General features: G+C 42.7%; 1 protein-coding gene across 5 annotated transcripts in view; it reads right to left on the bottom strand.

Annotated features, from left to right (window-relative positions):
• Positions 1-19,726, bottom strand: part of PLEKHM3 (pleckstrin homology domain containing M3) — a 480,455-nt gene that overhangs the window by 51,032 nt on the left and 409,697 nt on the right. For all 5 annotated transcript variants that reach the window (XM_077275714.1, XM_077275715.1, XM_077275717.1 and 2 more), the window contains one exon: positions 11,308-11,465. In XM_077275714.1, the coding sequence (XP_077131829.1) occupies positions 11,308-11,465 (158 nt within the window). The remainder of the gene's footprint in view (positions 1-11,307; positions 11,466-19,726) is intronic.

The raw sequence follows: 19,726 nt of genomic DNA, 5'->3' as shown, positions 1-19,726 counted from the left end.
TTTTGCCCCACTGTATGGATATTCTTACCTAATATCTACTAAACCTCCAATTAATAAATACCTCTTCAAGGATTTTAAAGTGAATCTCTTAGCAGAATTTCACCCTCCAAACTATTTATATGTGCATGTAGCTCTTACTTTCAAAGAATTTATATGCAAATGAGGCAGTAGATCTGAAGCCTGTGTCACTCCAGCTCTATTTCCCGCCAAGTAAGGAGTAAGGAGTAAAGGAGTAATCAGTGAAGCAAGGAGGCAAAGCTGGGCGAGGAATAGAGCTGGAGTGACTGAGGCTTTAGATATACCATTGTTCTTAAGCCTCAATGAATATAATTTCAAACACTGAATTCTCAGTAACGGAGGAATGGACTGGCCATGTAATGGTATTGCTGGACTTGTCTTTGACAGAGCTACATGCACATATTAATAGTTTCGTGTGTGACATTCTGCTGAAGGATTCACTTTAACCCTTTCATTTAACCAGCGGCATAGTCATGTGAGGGCTTGTTTTTTTTTTGGCATGACTTGTATTTGTCAGTGGCATAATTTTGTATATCCGTCCCTGGGCTGACATAACTGTATGTCAACTGATTGCAGTGAATCACCTGCAATCTTCACATATAGGTGATTTGTTGCAGTATTTAAAGAAGAACTCCCATCAAAATTGTTATCTTCTTAACATGTAATCATCATATTATAAAGAATCGCATACTTACAATTGCTCATTTTGCCTTTCTACCCAGTTAATTCCTCTGTTTTCCATTAAGTCTATGACATCATGTGATTAACCTCTTGACCCCCAAACCTGTTTTCACCTTCATGGCCAGGCCAAATTTTACAATTCTGACCAATGTCACTTTATGAGGTAATAACTCTTCAACGGATCCCACTGATTCTAAGACTATTTTCTAGTGACATATTGTACTTCATGATAGTGGTAAAATTTCTTCGATATGACTTGTTTATTTGTGAAAAAAGACAGACATTTGAACGAAATGTTTAAAATGTTGTAATTTCAAACTTTTAATTTTTATGCCTTTAAATCAGAGAGTTGTCACACAAAATAGTTAATAAATTACATTTCCCACATGTCTACTTTACATCAGCACAATTTTTTAAACAAAATGTTATTTTGTTAAAAAGTTATAAGGTGAAAAGCTTACCAGTGATATCTCATTTTTCCAACAAAAGTTTCCAAAACCATTTTTATTAGGGACAACACATTTGAAGTGACTTTAAGGGGTCTATATGACAGAAAATACCCAGAAGTGACACCATTTTGAAAATTGCACTCTTCAAGGTGTTCAAAACCACATTCAAGAAGTTTATTAACCCTTCACGTGCTTCACAGGAATTATTGGATGTGGAAGGAAAAAATGAACATTTAACTTTTTTTTCACAAACATTTTACTTTAGACCCCACTTTTTTATTTTAGCAAGGGAAACATGAAAAAATGGACACCAAAATTTGTTATGCAATTTCTCCTGAGCATAACGATACCCCATATGTGGGGGAAAACTATTATTTGGGCTCACGACAGGGCTCGGAAGGGCAGGAGCACCATTTGACTTTTTGAATACAAAATTTGCTGGAATAATTAGCGGACGCTGTGTCGCGTTTGGAGAGCTCGTGATGTGCCTAAATAGAGGAAACCCCTCAAAAGTGACACCATTTTGGAAACTAGGCCCCTCAAGAAACTTTAGGTAAATGCAAAAAGCACCTTGAACCCCACGATGCTTCACAAAAGTTCATAAAGTTGAGATGTAAAAATAAAAAAAAAATCTAATTTTTCCCAGAAAAATGTTTTTTAGCCATAATTTTAGAAACTAGACTCCTCAAGGAACTTATGTAGATGTGTTGATTGAACCTTGAACTGCTGTGAAAATAATAAAAAAATGACTTTGGGAGCACAAAAATGACTGGAATAATTATCCTACGCCATATCTCGTTTGGAGAGCCCCTGATGTGCCTAAACAGTGCAAAACCCCCCACACATTACCCCTTGACTCTTCAAGGAATGTAGCTAGATGTGTGGTGAGCTCCTTGCACCCCCAGATGCTTAAGAGAAGTTTGTAACTTAGAGCCATGAAAATAAAAAAAATCACATTTTACCCACAAAAAAATGATCATATTTAGCCCAAAATTTTGTCATGCAATTTCTTCTGAGTACACTGATAATAATAATAATAATTTTTATTTATATAGCGCCAACATATTCCGCAGCGCTTTACAACTTATAGAGGGGACTTGTACAGACAATAGACATTACAGCATAACAGAAATCACAGTTCAAAATAGATACCAGGAGGAATGAGGGCCCTGCTCGCAAGCTTACAAACTATGAGGAAAAGGGGAGACACGAGAGGTGGATGATACCCTATATGTGGTTGAAAACTAATTTTAAGGTACAGTGCAAAGGTCAAAAGCGCCATATTGAAGTTCAGATTTTGCTGGACTGGTTTGACGGTGCCAGAACAGCAGAACCCCCCCATAAATGACCACCCCAATTTATGTGATCATATTGACACCACAGGTGGGTCACGGAATTTTATACCATTGGGCAGTGAAGCAAAAATAATCACAATTTTACCACCAAAATGTAGTTTTAGACCCAGATTTTACATTTTCACAAGAGGAAAAGGCAAAAATGTAACCAAAATTTGGCCCACAATTTTTGCTGACTTTAGACATACCCCATATCTGGCTGTAAAGTACTACTTGGCCACAAGGCGAGACTTGGGAGGAACGGAGCGCTATTTGCCTCCTGGAGAGCAGATTATCCTAGAATAGTTTGCTATAGTGCCCCTAAGTACTAGAAAAGCAGACTCCCCCTCAAGAAACCCCATTTTGGAAATTATACCCCTTTGGGAATTTATCTACAGTAGTGACGATTTTGACGCCATGGGTATTTTCCAGAAATAAGAAGCAGTGGATGTTGCTGAGAGAAAATTGCAAACTGCCATTTCTGTGCCCCTATGTTGTAGTCCTCAGTACCTTGTAGTGCCCAGTACATTATAGTGTCCAGTACGTTGTAGTGACCAACTCATGCTTCTGGAGACATGCACTCGTAAATTAGCGGGCTATTATCACTACAGAAATGCGAGATATGTGGGGCTCAAAAGGGACGGGGGACTTTGGATTTGGGAGCCCAGAATTTGCTGATTTTTTTTAAGAGGGCGAGGAGTCATTTCGCTTTTCCAGAGCCTTTGTACTACCAGTACCGTGGAAGCCCCCTATATTTCAGATAACAGACCTGAATGGAGACTTGTTTTTTATGCAACGATTTGAAGCTTTTTAGAACATTTTACATACACTTGGGATCACAGTTATATCGACATTTCCATATAAATATCAGAGCGACATGATTCAGATGAAACCCCCAAGGGATCCATTTACTACAATGAGGCCGCAGACATTTACTACAATGATTCAGTCTGGCCTCTGTTCAGCATTGTCCTTCTTTTTAGATGTGCACAAAACTATGGCGGACCGTGCTTTTATGAACGCCTAAAAAGACAGACAACACCAGATCATAGGCGACCAGACAGCATCCACAGTGCCTCCATTTGCCTTATTATAGGGAATTTTCTGCCGGAGGTTCTGCCTGAATCACGCATTTCAGAGATTTACACAGAAAAGTCGGTGTAAGCGCTCAGCGCAGAGCACAGGATAAATGTGAGCCGACCCTTACTGCGATCTTTGGGAGGCAGAACGAAAAAGTCAACAGCAGCTGAAGAACTGGCTATACTTCTTTTTTCCTTGTGCGGTATAAGTGAATAGACTATTTCATTCATCAGGTTGGTGCCATTACAGCGATACCAGATTTATATCAGGTTTTATGTTTGGCTGCTCTCACACACTAAAAAACTCTTTTTATTGCTTTTTGCATAGCCATAATTTGAGAGCTATAATTTTCCATAATGCTATCGACATAGTAATGTGAGAACTTGTTGTTTGCAGGACGAGTTGGCGTTTTTATTGGTATCATTTTCCGGCACATGACATTTTTTGATCACTTTCTATTCCAATTTTTGAGAGTCAAAATGAACAAAAACTAGCAATTCAGGAATTTTTTTTGTTGTTTTTTATGCCGTTCCATGATAAAATTGATGAGGCAGCGTTATTTTTCAGGTCAGGATGATTACTGCAATACCACATTTATATTTTTAATGTTTTGTCACTTTTACACACTAAAAACTATTTTATAGAAAAAATAATTATTTTTGCTTCACTTTATTCTGAGAGCTTTAACTTTTATTTTTCCGCTGATGAAGATCCATAGTGGCTTATTTTTTGTGGGACAAGATGACTTTTTCAGAAATACCATTTTTATTTACATTCATCTTTTTATCACGTTTTATTTAACTTTTTGTTCAGCTGTATGATAAAGTGTTTGCCCAGTTTTTTTTTTTTATTGAATTCACTGAAGGGGTCAGTTTTATAGGACAAGTCGTTCAGGCTACAGCAATACCAAATGTGTACTATTATTGTTTATTTATTTTCATAAAATATTTATTTATGGTATAATATATATTTTTGTATTATTATTTTGATAGTTTTTCAAATTTTTTTTAAATATTTTTAGAACTTTTTTCTTTACTTTGTCCCACTATGGGACTTTCACTTTTTGCAATCTGATCACTGTTATAAAGATTTGTAATGCACAAGCATTGCTTTGCTTTATAACCTGTCTGCCCTGCAGACACAATGTCACGCTCACGACCAGACTAGTGGGCGTGAGCTCGGGGGGGGGGGGGGTTTGTGGCCCCACTGTGCCACAAACCAGACTACCCTGGAAGGGGCATGACTATGACAGCTGCCTGGGTTTTCACTGGAGCCTCTGATGGTGAGGTCAGGCTTGTGCAGCAGGCAGCTGCCAGGTGCTACTCCAGGGTGGTGTCTGGCTGTGGCTGCTGATCCCACTTGGAGAACAGGAACATTAGGACAGGTGCGAGCATCAGGCAGGACTGGCAGAAGAGCACGGCTGAAACTCAGACGAGTAGGCTGGCATGGCTGAGACACAAGGCTGGCAGAGACACGGCAGAGAACACAGGGCTGGCACGCATGGCAGAGAACACAGGGCTGGCAGGCACGGCAGAAAACACAGGGCTGGCAGGCACGGCAGAGAACACAGGGCTGGCAGGCACGGCAGAGAACACAGGGCTGGCAGGTACACAGGACTGGCAGGGATGGCAGGAACACAGGACTAGTTGGTGTGGTGTATGAAGGAACAGGTAGGGAGCTGTTCGCACAGGAGGTGCAGGTATGGATATGTAGTATGAAGAAACAGGTAGGGACCTCTTCACACTGGAGGTGCAGGTAAGAAAACAAGCAGAAAGGAATGAAGTATGAAGGAACAGGTTGGGACCTGTTCATACAGGAGATGCAGGTACGGAAACAAGCCAGAAGGAAAGGAGAATGAAGGAACAGATTGGGACCTGTTCACACAGGAAGAGAAGTGCAAGGCTGCAGATAGGAGCGGAAGAGCAGCAAGAGATAGCATAGCAACAAAAGCTAAGCAGAGCAGAACCGCAAGGAATGCGGAGAGGAGCTGCAGCAAGAGATTTCTGCAGAAGCTAAGCAGAGCAGAGCCACAAGGAATGTGGAGAGGAGCTGCAGCAAGAGATTGCTGCAGCAGCAGAAGCTAAGCAGAGCAGAGCCACAAGGAATATGGAGAGGAGCTGCAGCAAGAGGTTTCTACAGAATCAAAAGATAAGCAGAGTAGAATGGAGCAGAACCGCAGGAGTGCGGAGCAGAGGTTAAGCTACAAAGGAACAGAGCAGGCAGAGCCGCAAGAGTGCGGAGCATAAGCAGTCTGAGAACACAAGGAAAGACACAACTGGGAAGGAAGCCACAGACAAGGAGACCGAGACAAGACTAAGTTCAGACAAGGAAATGGAACAAGACAAGAAACAAGAACAAAGACACAGGGACCAGGATATTCTGCCTCCTGGAGGGCGGACAACAAGATCAAGGCAAGAACACTGAGAAAAGCTTCTAGAGAGGGAGTAACACAGAGCAAGGCCTGGCAAACTCAGAAGCTAAACACAAACTGAGCTAACACATTGCACAGGCCCTGTCCACTGGGTGGAGCTGCACTAAATACTGGAGGCCTCTTGGTAATTGGTCAGGAACAGATTAGACAGGTGCACCTGATTCCTATAAGAACCAGAGAGTTCGGGCGCCGCCCCCCTATGCACACAGCCAGGAAGCATGCAGACACAGAATATGGAGCTGGCGAGAAACAGAAACCGCAACATGACCTGGAGCAGTTGGTAAGATGGTGTGAGAGATGAGAGGCCATGCCGTGATGCTAGCAGAGTTGTTACACAAAAGTTGGTTAGATTATGCACTGTGCATGATCTAACTACACTCACCGGCCACTTTATTAAGTACACCATGCTAGTAACGGGTTGGACCCCCTTTTGCCTTCAGAACTGCCTCAATTCTTCGTGGCATAGATTCAACAAGGTGCTGGAAGCATTCCTCAGAGATTTTGGTCCATATTGACATGATGGCATCACACAGTTGCCGCAGATTTGTCGGCTGCACATCCCAAAGATGCTCCATACAAGGCAGGATGGATCCATGCTTTCATGTTGTTTACGCCAAATTCTGACCCTACCATCCGAATGTCGCAGCAGAAATCGAGACTCATCAGACCAAGCAACGTTTTTCCAATCTTCTATTGTCCAATTTCGATGAGCTTGTACAAATTGTAGCCTCAGTTTCCTGTTCTTAGCTGAAAGGAGTGGTACCCGGTGTGGTCTTCTGCTGCTGTAGCCCATCTGCCTCAAAGTTCGACGCACTGTGCGTTCAGAGATGCTCTTAGGCCTACCTTGGTTGTAACGGGTGGCGATTTGAGTCACTGTTGCCTTTCTATCAGCTCGAACCAGTCTGCCCATTCTCCTCTGACCTCTGGCATCAACAAGGCATTTCCGCCCACAGAACTGCCGCTCACTGGATTTTTTTTCTTTTTCGGACCATTCTCTGTAAACCCTAGAGATGGTTGTGCGTGAAAATCCCAGTAGATCAGCAGTTTCTGAAATACTCAGACCAGCCCTTCTGGCACCAACAACCATGCCACGTTCAAAGGCACTCAAATCACCTTTCTTCCCCATACTGATGCTCGGTTTGAACTGCAGGAGATTGTCTTGACCATGTCTACATGCCTAAATGCACTGAGTTGCCGCCATGTGATTGGCTGATTAGAAATTAAGTGTTAACAAGAAGTTGGACAGGTGTACCTAATAAAGTGGCCGGTGAGTGTATCTTGGTAGTGCCTGGTGATCTTGATGTTGTCATGACTATATCGGGTCACTATGGCAATGATCGGGCCCCGGGAATGACATCAAGGTGGTGCCGATCGGAGCATTTAGGGAGATAAAGTGCCAGGAGCGGTGCGGACAGAATCAACCGATATGCTTCTAAGCTCTATGTAGAAACAATAGGTCAATTTTGTCTGCACAAGTTATGAGTCACTGCAAAAATCTATGGCTGGGGGGGGGGAGAAGCAAAGCAGCTGGGTCAAGAGTTGAAGAGGGGGATGATAAATACTGCAGGGACAAGAGACTTACTGTTTCTACATAGAGCAGAGAAAAAAGAAGAATCAGCTGGGTAGAAAGGCAAAATGAGCAATTGCAAGTGCAATGTACAAATGAGATGGCCGTAAGATTTATACTGAGGTTAATGCTGATTAATGTACTTATCAAGTAAAATGACTTCCTTAGGGAGGGTCTCTGATAATTAAAGGGGTTGTTCGGCCTTAGGCCACCAGTCTGCAGTCACTCTATGCGACTGCAGACTTGTAAATCCTCACATCACACACACTGCGTACTTTGAGGATTCTCCAGTGCAAAAAGATGATGTTCACTTGTGGCGTTTAGGAGCAAATTTCTCTGATCAAACATATAACAAAGCTTCTTATATTAATACTAGATGGTGGCCCGATTCTAACGCATTGGGAATTCTAGAATATGTATGTAGTTTGTTTATGAAGTTTTCAGAATAATGCAATTTATACACAGGATTCGGCCGGCCAGGCGCGACCAATTAGTGAAGCGTGGTTCAAATTCCGCGCCAATTTGCGTCCGGATTGCACGTGTCGCTGATTGTTTGCGGCTGGCCGGGCGTGACCAATCAGAGAATCCAGGGCCTGCTCCAGGTTTTTGAGGGCCCCGGGCGAAATAGTCTCAGTGGGCCCCCCTCTTTAACACATACCACAATTCATGATGCACATATACAGCAGAGAAATATAGCACAGCCAAGTAGCATATAATACAGCCCATGTAGCATATAACACAGCCCACGTAGCATACAGCACAGCTACGTAGCATATAGCACAGGCCACGTAGTATATAGCACAGCCCATGTAGTATATAGCACAGCCCACGAAGTGTATAACACAGCCCAAGTAGTATATAGCACAGCCCATGTAGTATATAACACAGCCCACGTATTATATCACACAGTTCACGTAGTATATAACACAGGCCACGTAGTATATAACACAGCCACGTAGTATATAACACATCCACGTAGTATATAACACATCCACGTAGCATATAACACAGCCCACGTAGCATATAACACAGCCCACGTAGCATATAACACAGGCCACGTAGTATATAACACAGCCCACGTAATATATAACACAGCCAAGTAGTATATAGCACAGCCACGTAGTATATTGCCCAGCCACGTATATTGTACAGCTACGTAGTATATAGCAAAGCCCACGTAGTATAAAACACAGCCATGTAGTATATAGCACAGCTCACGTAGTATATAGCACAGCTCACGAAGTATATAACACAGCCACGTAGTATATTGCCCAGCCACATATTATTGCACAGCCATGTAGTATATAGCACAGTCCACGTAGTATATAGCACAGAGATGTAGTATATAACACAGCCCATGCAGTATATAACACAGCCCACGTAGTATATAGCACAGAGACGTAGTATATAACACAGCCCACACAGTATATAACACAGCCCATGTAGTACATAACACTGCCCACGTAGTATCTAACACAGCCCACGTAGTATATAGCAATGTGGGCACCATATCCCTGTTAAAAAAAAGAATTAACATAAAAAATAGTTATATACTCACCTTCCGGCGGCCCCCAGATCCAGGCCAGGCGTTTAGCGACGCTCCGGTCCCAAGAATGCATTGTGGTCTCGCGAGATGATGACGTAGCGGTCTCGTGAGACCGCTACCTCATCATCTCGCGAGACCGCAATGCATGGACCGGAGCATCGCGATGAGTGGGAAAGGCGCTGGAAGGTGAGAATATAATGATTTTTAAAATTATTTTTAACATTAGATCTTTTTACTATTGATGCTGCATAGGCAGCATCAATAGTAAAAAGTTGGTCACACAGGGTTAATAGCAGCGTTAACGGACTGCGTTACACCACGGCAGAACGCGGTGTAATGCAGCCATTAACCCTGTGTGAGCGCTGACTGGACGGGAGTAGGAAGGGGCGACTGTGCCCGTCGCTGATTGGTCGCGGCCGGCAGGGATTTCCGTTACAGACAGATAAACAGACAGACAGATGGAAGTGACCCTTAGACGATTATATAGATAGATTGTACTATTCATTTAAACAAGGTTTGTTGAAAGTGACCATTTATGTAATTCAATTCATGTAATTCAATCATTATACAAACCATACAAATGGAAGTTTAAAGTGTTTTTCAAAGTATAAAAGCCATTTTTACAGAATTTACCATAACTGGAAGGGGGCTGGCTTAGCTAATGAACTGATAAAGACAGTCCCTAATCATGTCAGTGGTCAAGTGCTGACATGTCAAGAGAGGAACGAAGCCCCCTTCATGCTTGTGCTGCAATACAAAGGAACAAAACTTCTAGTACCAAGCTGGTGGGGCTACAGTCCGGTGATCCAAGCAGTTTTACTAATAATGTGTCAGACAAGCCTTTTAAGACTAGAATGATGAAAAACTAAACGCAATAAAAAAAAAGATGATCGTTTTACATATCTCTGGAAAATGAGCCCATAATCTCCTTAAAGGGCCACTGTCACCCCCTCCAGCCGTTATAAACTAAAAGAGCCACCTTGTGCAGCAGTAATGCTGCAGTCTAACAAGGTGGCTCTTTTAGTTTTTGATTCCGTTATTCCCTCAATAAAGCGTTTTAAAATTTGCCCTAACTACCTGTCTGCAGACCTGGAGGCGGTCCGAAGCCTCCTCTGTGAATCTCCCAACGGCCGTCACTCTTCTCTTCTGGGGATGTGGTCGCCGCCCCCTGCGCGCTGTTTCTTCTTAAATCCGGCGCCTGCGCTGTGCGTGCCTGCCTGTGACAGGCGCAGTCTTCATTGTCCATCATAGATCAGATGCAGGGTGCCTGACTGCGCCTGTGCGGGCAGTGCGGCCACCCTGTTGCTGAATCCCCGCCCCGCACTGTGTTATTCATTATGCACAGTGCGGGGCTGGGGTTCCTGGGCATGCGCACTGTGCTGTTCAGACGCTCCCCCGGTCCCCCGCCTTCCAGCGTTGCCGTAATATACAGGTATCCTTGCCGGCGTTTGGAATGAAGCAGCCGCAAATAACAACGCTGGAAGGCGGGGGAGCTGGGGGAGCGTCTGAGCTGGGGAGCGTCTGAACAGCGCAGTGCGCATGCCCAGGAACCCCAGCCCCGCACTGTGCATAATGAATAACACAGTGCGGGGCGGGGATTCAGCAACAGGGTGGCCGCACTGCCCGCACAGGCGCAGTCAGGCACCCTGCATCTGACCTATGACGGACAATGAAGACTGCGCCTGTCACAGGCAGGCACGCACAGCGCAGGCGCCGGATTTAAGAAGAAACAGCGCGAAGGGGGCGGCGACCACATCCCCAGAAGAGAAGAGTGACGGCCGTTGGGAGATTCACAGAGGAGGCTTCGGACCGCCTCCAGGTCTGCAGACAGGTAGTTAGGGCAAATTTTAAAACGCTTTATTGAGGGAATAACGGAATCAAAAACTAAAAGAGCCACCTTGTTAGACTGCAGCATTACTGCTGCACAAGGTGGCTCTTTTAGTTTATAACGGCTGGAGGGGGGTGACAGTGGCCCTTTAATATGGGGGATTCGGAATCTTCTATTAAAGGGGGTTAATAAAAAGGGTCTGCAGGGGATTGTGAGGTAAGTATCATGTCTGTCAACAAAGTAGTTGTAGGTAACATGCGGAGGAATAATTAAGCTACTGACATAAACAAGAAACTTTCTGAATATATACAATCACTGACATTTATGAGTTTATGAATTTTGTGTTGACCTCAAGAATAAAAATGCATAATACCTGCTTGTGGAAGTTTCCTCAAAGGGATAGAGGATTTCTCCATTGTTACAGATCTCACAGATGAATCCTTTCTGACTGCAAAGGCTGCAGCTGTAGACATGAGACGTAGCAAACTTGATCACTTTTGTTAGAAAAGGAGCCAACTTGCCTTCCATTACCTACATGGGATAAAAAAGAAAGGTAGATTCAGAGAACACTTGTGCTATATAAAGTGTACGGAGATGCATCTACTTGAATGAATAGAATTTTTCTGAGCCTGCACCGAAGGGTATGTATGCGTTATACAACCCCTGCCAAAAATTATGTAATCACCGGCCTTGGAGGATGTTCATTCAGTTGTTCTGCTTTTTTTTCTACAAAATTGATCACAGACATGGCACAAAACTAAAGTCATTTCAAATGGCAACTTTCTGGCTTTAAGAAACAGTAAAAGAAATCAAGAACAAAAAATGTGGTAGTCAGTAATGGTTACTTTTTGTAACCAAGCATAGGGGAAAAATTATGGAGTCACTCAATTATGAGGGAAAGAATTATGGAATCAACCTGTGAATTTTCATTCCCAAAACTAACACGATCCCTGATGAAGGAAAGCGTTCTGTCGGAAATGCGTAGGATACTAGTCTTTCTAGCTACCCGTACTGTCGACACTCACGGACTATCCCGCGACCCCATGTGATCCATTACGTCACAATAGGTCCTGCTCGGTTAATCGCGCAACGCGAGGAAGCAGTGACTACCGCCAGAGGCTGGGACTCACTACATACCATGGATCGCCGGACAACTCCACCGCCTGCACCACCAAAGAGGAAGCAGCGGATTGATCATGACAGGAGCTCCAAGTAAGGTAGAATCGGCGTGCACCCAGCAGATTTCCGATCCGGCTAATCTGTCTGAAGCGTGCCGCATCACCTCATCAACAGAAGCTTTGTCACTGGCTGGGGCTGCTTCTAGTAGTTCTGTCTTCTTCAGCAAACACATGCAGGATTTTTATACAAGACCCCGAGAGGCCTTCACCTAATAAGGATTGTGAATTCTTAAACTAAGACTGTGAATTTACAGAGGACTATTTTAAAGACTCATCATTTGACTGTATCCATTTGCTATTGTTTTACATGTAGGTTGTACATAACCACCTTATATTGTATGTATTGATATGTTCTAGGTGGATATCATTTAAAGCTTTCTTTACAGCTGGGCAAATTGCAGTTACACAACTAGGGCTAAGTACAACTAGTCCACGGGCAAAGTGTAATCTAAGGTTCTCATTACCAGCTTGTTTATGTTTAACCCTGCTGTTCTGTTTAGATTTCACATACACTTGTACTGTTCCCGGTCATTTTTGACCGTCCTTATAAAATAATCATTTTTAGCTAATCTAAGTGGTTTTTTTAAACAGTTTTTGCACTATTATATTGCTTGTGAAGATGGTTGTTCAAATACCAGAAAAAAAAAATAAATACAAAGCTTGTTTTATATTTTTTTTATATCCAAAAGGGAACATGGTATTTTTTCGATTTTTGTAAAAATTGATTATTTTTGCAGATAAAAAAAAAATCTTGATCTAAATGTTAACTATAAGTAATAATATCAAACATTATGTAGATATACTTTTTTCAAAGGCAAAAAAAAAAAAAAAAAAAAAGCTTTTTTCTCTATAAAATGGCAAAAAACGTTGTTTTTTATACACTTATACTGTTCCCGGTCATTTTTGACCGGACCTAACAAAGTTGTGATTTGTACCTAATTCAAGTGTTATTTGATTACCTGTTGCATTGTTTTACTGTATGTGAACATGGTTTTCAATAATCAGATGAAAAATTAAATCAAAAACTTTTATTTTTTGAATCAAATAAATTAACATTTATGTACAGTGTAATACTGTACAACCAGCAAACACATGGAAAATCAGAAAATCATGATTTACAATATGAAATGTTGACAACTGAATGGAACTAGATCTATATGAACAGCAGGGTAAATAAAAACCAGTGAAATAAATTGCGCATAGCTATACTGGAAGCGAATCCGTCGGCTGTATCGCAACTTGAAAATGTTGGTATGTGTAAATCTGTTCTGACCAAAAGTAGTCAGATACATTGATAAATAGTAGTAGATGCAATATATAGTTCAAAATGAGGTGATAGCACCTTTATTTTTGTCAAAAATTGTCTGGAGAGCTGAATAAAGGCCTATCGGTCATTTTTGACCGAACAGTACAAGTGTAAAAAAAATTGTACCAAATAAAGTAAACGGAAAAAAAAAATAAAAAAATACTCATAGGTAGGTCCCCCCAAATGAGGAAAAGTCAAGGAGTCTCAAGTTTTATAGACTTACAGAAAAAAATCTACAGGGCCGCAAAAAGTCTGTTCGGGTCACTATGACCCGAACAGAACATTAGGGTTAATCATGACCTTGCATTGAATGTATTGATACTTTTTCCAGGTGGCAATCATCCACAGAGGGCTGCACAATATTGTAGTTTCACTTGCAGCCCAGCAAGGTCCAACTCCACAGGCAAAGTGCAATACATGTTTTTTTTATTCTTAGCTTGTTCATGCTCTACCTATTACCTCCAGTAAACGTATGTTTTGTCCCTAAGTCTCGTCTTGCGCAAGTTTATCTATAATAAAAAACTAACACTTGCATCAAATTAGATCTGCTTGTTAGTCTGCATCTAAAAGGGAGTGATCACACCTTGGAGAGCTGTTGCACCAAGTGGACTGACATGAATCATGGCTCGAACACGGGAGATGTCAACTGGGAGAGGGTTATCAAACTCTTAAAAGAGGGAAAATCATCACGCAATGTTGCAAAAGATGTTGGTTGTTCACAGTTAGCGGAGTCTAAAATCTGGACCAAATACAAACAACATGGGAAAGTTGTTAAAGACAAACATACTGGTAGACCAAGGAAGACATCAAAGCGTCAAGATCGGAAAGTTAAAGCAATATGTCTCCAAAACAGGAAATGCACAACAAAACTAATGAGGAACGAATGTTTGGAAACTGGAGTCAACGTCTGTGACCGAACTATAAGAAACTGCCTAAAGGAAATGGGATATACATACAGAAAAGCTAAACGAAAGCCATCATTAACACCTAAACAGAAAAAAACAAGGTTACCGTGGGCTAAGGAAAAGCAATCGTGGACTGTGGACGACTGGATGAAAGTCATATTCAGTGATGAATCGCGAATCTGCATTGGGCAAGGTGATGATGCTGGAACTTTTGTTTGGTGCCGTTCCAATTAGATTTATAAAGATGACTGCCTGAAGAGAACATGCAAATTTCCACAGTAATTGATGATATGGCGACTGCATGTCAGGTAAAGGCACTGGGGAGATGCCTTCATTACATCTTCAATAAATGCACCAGTTTATGTTGATATTTTGGACACTTTTTTTTATCCCATCAATTGAAAGGATATTTGGGCATGATTAAATCATTTTTCAAGATGATAATGCATCCTGCCATACAGGGCCGTATTTGCCACTAGGCACTCGAGGGCACGTGCCTAGGGCGGCGACATTGCGGGGGGCGGCACCTGAGCAAGGGTTTTTTTTTTTTAAAACGCGACCGACCGCCCCGCCCCCCAGTCCCACCCGCCCTCCTTGAATACGATACTCACCCTGCTACAGAGATGCCTGGTCTCAGCGTCTGTAGTGCATCCTGAGTGAGCGGTCACGTGGTACCGCTCATTAAAGGTCATGAATATGCGCATATTCATGACCTTTAATGAGCGGTACCACCTGACCGCTCACTCAGGAAGATGGCGCTGAGGGCGGCGGGACAGAGCCAGAGGGATCATGTCGGCGCGGCCGCACGGTGTGTGGGACAGCTGACAGGTGAGTATGAGGGACAGGGGACGGAAAGATGAAGGAGGAAGGTAAGCCGCCCGCACCATGCAAGATGGGAGAAGGAGCGGGAGAAGGAGCGGGGGAGGGGGTGGAGAGATGAGCCGTGCATACCGGGGAGTATGAGCCATCAGCCATGTATATGGGGGGGGGGGAATTATGAGCCATCAGCCATGCATACAGGGGGGGGAAATTATGAGCCATGCATACGGGGGAATATATAAGCCATCAGCCATGCATACAGGGGGGGGAATTATGAGCCATGCATAAGAGGGAATATGAGCCATCAGCCATGCATATGGGGGGGGGGGGAATTATGAGACATGCATACGGGGGAATATGAGCCATAAGCCATGTATATGGGGGGGGGAATTATGAGCCATGCATACAGGGGAATATGAGCCATCAGCCGTGCATACAGGGGGGGGATCATGAGCCATGCATACAGAGGGGGAATTATGGGCCATGCATACAGGAGGAGGGGGGGATATGAGCCATGCATATGGGATGGGAGGGAGATGAGCTATGCATACAAGATGGGAGGGGGGCATTATACACTATTGAGCATCATGTGGGGTCATTATACAGTGTAGAGCATCATGTGTGGCCATTATACAGTATTGAGCATCATGTGTGGCCCTTATACAGTATGGAGCATCATGTGTGGCCATTATAAAGTATGGAGCATCATGTGTGGCCATTATACAGTATTGATCATCATGTGGGGTCATTATACGGTATGGAGCATCATGTGTGGCCATTATACAGTATTGAGCATCATGTGTGGCCCTTATACAGTATGGAGCATCATGTGTGGCCATTATAAAGTATGGAGCATCATGTGTGGCCATTATACAGTATTGATCATCATGTGGGGTCATTATACAGTATGGAGCATCATGTGTAGCCCTTATACAGTATAGAGCATCATGTGTGGCCATTGTAAAGTATGGAGCATCATGTGTGGCCATTAAACAGTATTGAGCATCATGTGTGGCCATTATACAGTATGGAGCACTGCGTAGCCATATTTTTGGGGGGTTTTAATAGCACTTCTGATCACACTGTTTCATATACAAATTGTATATGAAACAGTGTGATCAGAAGTGCTAAATGGGTGTGGTTGGGATGTGGATATGGGTGTGATTAGTTGTGAAATGGGTGCGGTCAGAGGAGTGGCCTAAAATTTGCCACGGCGCACGTAGTGCGCCGCAACCTTTAGGACTTTTTCCCTTCTTCAAAAGTTGGGAGGTATGGTACCGCATTTCCCAGATCACAGCAAGTACCGCAAATCCCTTAGGGAATGAACGAAACCAAACGCAGTGTTGCCGTAAGTGATCCGTTACACAGCAGATGCAGAAAAACTGCCCGATCTGCTGCAAAAGGCGACTTTCACATCAGCGATTCTTGCCAAAAGTCTATGCAGATAGTGTCATACTCACCAATGGGGGAGGCAGCACTAAAAGTGCCTAGGGCAGCAGAAACTCTAAGGCTGGTTTCACACTTGCGTTTTGATCTGCAGCGTTTTAAAAAAAACCGCATGTAAACGCATGCAAATGCTGCGTTTTTTAGACGCATGCGTTTTTGCATGCAGAAAAAAAACCGCGGCGTTTTGACGCGTTTACATGCGTTTTTTCCTGCGTTTGCGTTTTTGAAACGCATGCTGAGAAGTGTGTGACAGCTGCCAATCATCAAAATCAACTAGAAAACCCCCTATTAATAGAATTACATAGGGTTAGGGTTAGGGTTAGGATCCCTAGGGTTAGGGTTAGGGGTAGCTCTTTATTAGAAGAATGTCCTGGTCACCAGGTCACTGATAAGCCACCCCCCACCATCAAGGTGATAAAGGGATCCTAACCCTACCCCTAGGGATCCAAACCCTACCCCTAACCCTAACCCTACCCCTAACCCTAGGGATCCAAACCCTAACCCTACTCCTAACCCTAACCATAACCCTACCCCTAACCATAACCCTAGGGATCCTAACCCTAACCCTAAGGGTTAGGATCCTAACCCTAACCGTAAGGGTTAGGGTTAGGATCCCTAGGGTTAGGGTTAGGATTCCTAGGGTTACTAGGGATCCCACCCTAACCCTAACTGTTACCCTAGGGATCCTAACCCTAACCGTTACCCTAGGGATCCTAACCCTAACCGTAAGGGTTAGGATCCTAACCCTAACCCTAAGGGTTAGGATCCCAAGGGTTAGGGTTAGGATCCCTAGGGTTACTAGGGATCCTAACCTTAGGGTTAGGGTTAGGATCCCTAGTAACCCAAGGGTTAGGGTTTTCTTGTTTTTTTGTGTTTTCTTGTGTTTTTCTATAGAAACACATGCGTTTAAAAACGCATGCAAACGCATGTGCTTAAAAACGCATGCGTTTACATAGACAGCAATACATTTTTTTGCCACGAATAAACACATGCGGTTTTTTTTGCGGCAAAAAAACGCCGCTAGAAATTACTACAGGTTGCATTTCTGCAACTAAACGCACGCGTCAAAAAACGCATGCGTTGCCGAAAACGCGTCAAAACGCATGCTAAAAAAACGCATGCGTTTTTAATGTTAAGTATAGAAAAAAAAACACATGCGTTTTTTAGCGCTAAAACGCTGTAGATCAAAACGCAAGTGTGAAACCAGCCTAAATACGGCCCTGCTGCCATACAGCAAAAACTGTGCAAACATTCCTTGGAAAAAGACACACAAGGTCAATGTCATGGCCTGCAAATAGTCCGGATCTCAATCCAATTGAAAATCTTTGCTGGAAGTTGAAGAAAACTTGTTGCGTTTTGTGAGGACGGCGGGCGCGTCAAAACGACGCATCCGCATACATCTGCATGTCCTGCGTACCCAATGTTAAAGATAGGTACACAGGACGCATGCAGAAGTAGGCGGGCCTAAACGGAAGAAGTGTGGAAGTGGGTGGAGCTTAACAGAGGAAGTATGCAGCCCTCCGCAAAGCCCCGGTACACAAGTGTGAACCGGAAGCTAACAAATCTACACTTTCAACACATCTTGAATGCTTTGGTTCAAGTTATTGAAATTCTGTCCCTGTTCAAATAGATCAAACCTTGTTTCACCAGCACATCCCACAGCTGATTGATCACACTGAAATTTGGGAAATTTATTATTGTATATCTTCTATATTTCACTGTGTTTTTTGAGATGAGCACGTTTAATCATATTCTTTAAAAGTAAGGTTTTAATCATGTATCCTACTTGTTCTTTTCTGCTGATTTCATTCTGAAGAGCCAATGTTCTCATTGGTAAGTGATGAACTTTTTGCTTTTATTACTATGATCAGTTTGTGTTCGCTAATTGATCTCTTTCTCCAACGCAGGATGTTGGTGGAGTGGATCAGTTCATTATGTAATAGATGATTATATATATATATCTTTAACGATTTGCTTTTCATGGCTGGCAGAAAGTTTAGCAGTGACATACAGTCTACACTGCTAAGTATAGAAGGATTTTCTCTGTCTAAAGATCTATATTGCATTTCTTCTTCTTTTCAGGCATATTGTACTAGTATAAAAAGATATACATGTCTATGTACCAGTACATCTCTAAAGACATATAAATTGGGGGTAAAACAAAAGTTGGGGATTATTTTTTGTAACAACCTATACAATCCAGTAAACAGATTATTTATGGTGATCAGTAAGTGGCATTAATAAATGGCGTGGCTGTTTTCTCAATCTCCATTAAACTCATACAAAAGTTAACACAAATGTAAATCTTAGACATGTTTTGGAAAATGGTACTTAAAAAACTACAGCTTGTGTAATAATTTAAACTTTGTTATTGCTGTCCTGCAGGTGATGTAGATGCAGAAAACAGGCGCCACAATAAAACACATCCTGATGAGCTGAGCGTGGGCCAGCGGCCTGCGCAACTACTGAATGATACCGTAACTTGTACCATTTCCTGATAGCGGCACTTGTACCATTTTCTGTCCTAAAGTTGCAAACTGAAAGAACAATGATGGATTTCGCTGTGGTAGACATTATTTGCATAATGAATGACCAGCACGCTTGTTACAAGAAACGCACAGCAAACGAAGTGGAAATACACAAAATATTCCTAAAGCACACAGTTTAACGGTTCTATCGCACTTCATTAAGCAACAATTAACCTGGTTTTCAGGGTTTCTTGCTTCATTTTCTTTAGATGTTGGGCATGCACAAATCTATTATCATTACTCTGAGACAGTAATCCCAGCAGTAGCAGACTGCAAGGCTCATAAGATGACACGACCTATGGCCTAGGGGTCAGAGGTTGACATCAGAACAGGTCAGCTGTGACAGAAAGCGTCTGCACAAGTTGCAGTGCTTCATGTGTTAAATTAAATCTTCATGTGAGTTTGTGTCACATCAGACCTTTCACAGCATCCCAACAAGCACGGGGAACTACAGAGTTGTCAGTACTTTTATTTTTTATATAAACAGGTGAGAATAAACTGTAATAAACTCCAATAAAGTATTTGAACCCCCAGTAAGTCTAGTATAACTGCACATGAATATACCTATATGTGACCTTGTGGGGGTCAGAGGTACATTGATAAAAGCTAT

This window comes from Ranitomeya variabilis, chromosome 7 (assembly GCF_051348905.1).
Source record: "Ranitomeya variabilis isolate aRanVar5 chromosome 7, aRanVar5.hap1, whole genome shotgun sequence".
Lineage (NCBI taxonomy): Eukaryota > Metazoa > Chordata > Amphibia > Anura > Dendrobatidae > Ranitomeya > Ranitomeya variabilis.
Note: the sequence above shows the minus strand (reverse complement) of the source record. Positions and strands in the feature narration are given on the sequence as shown.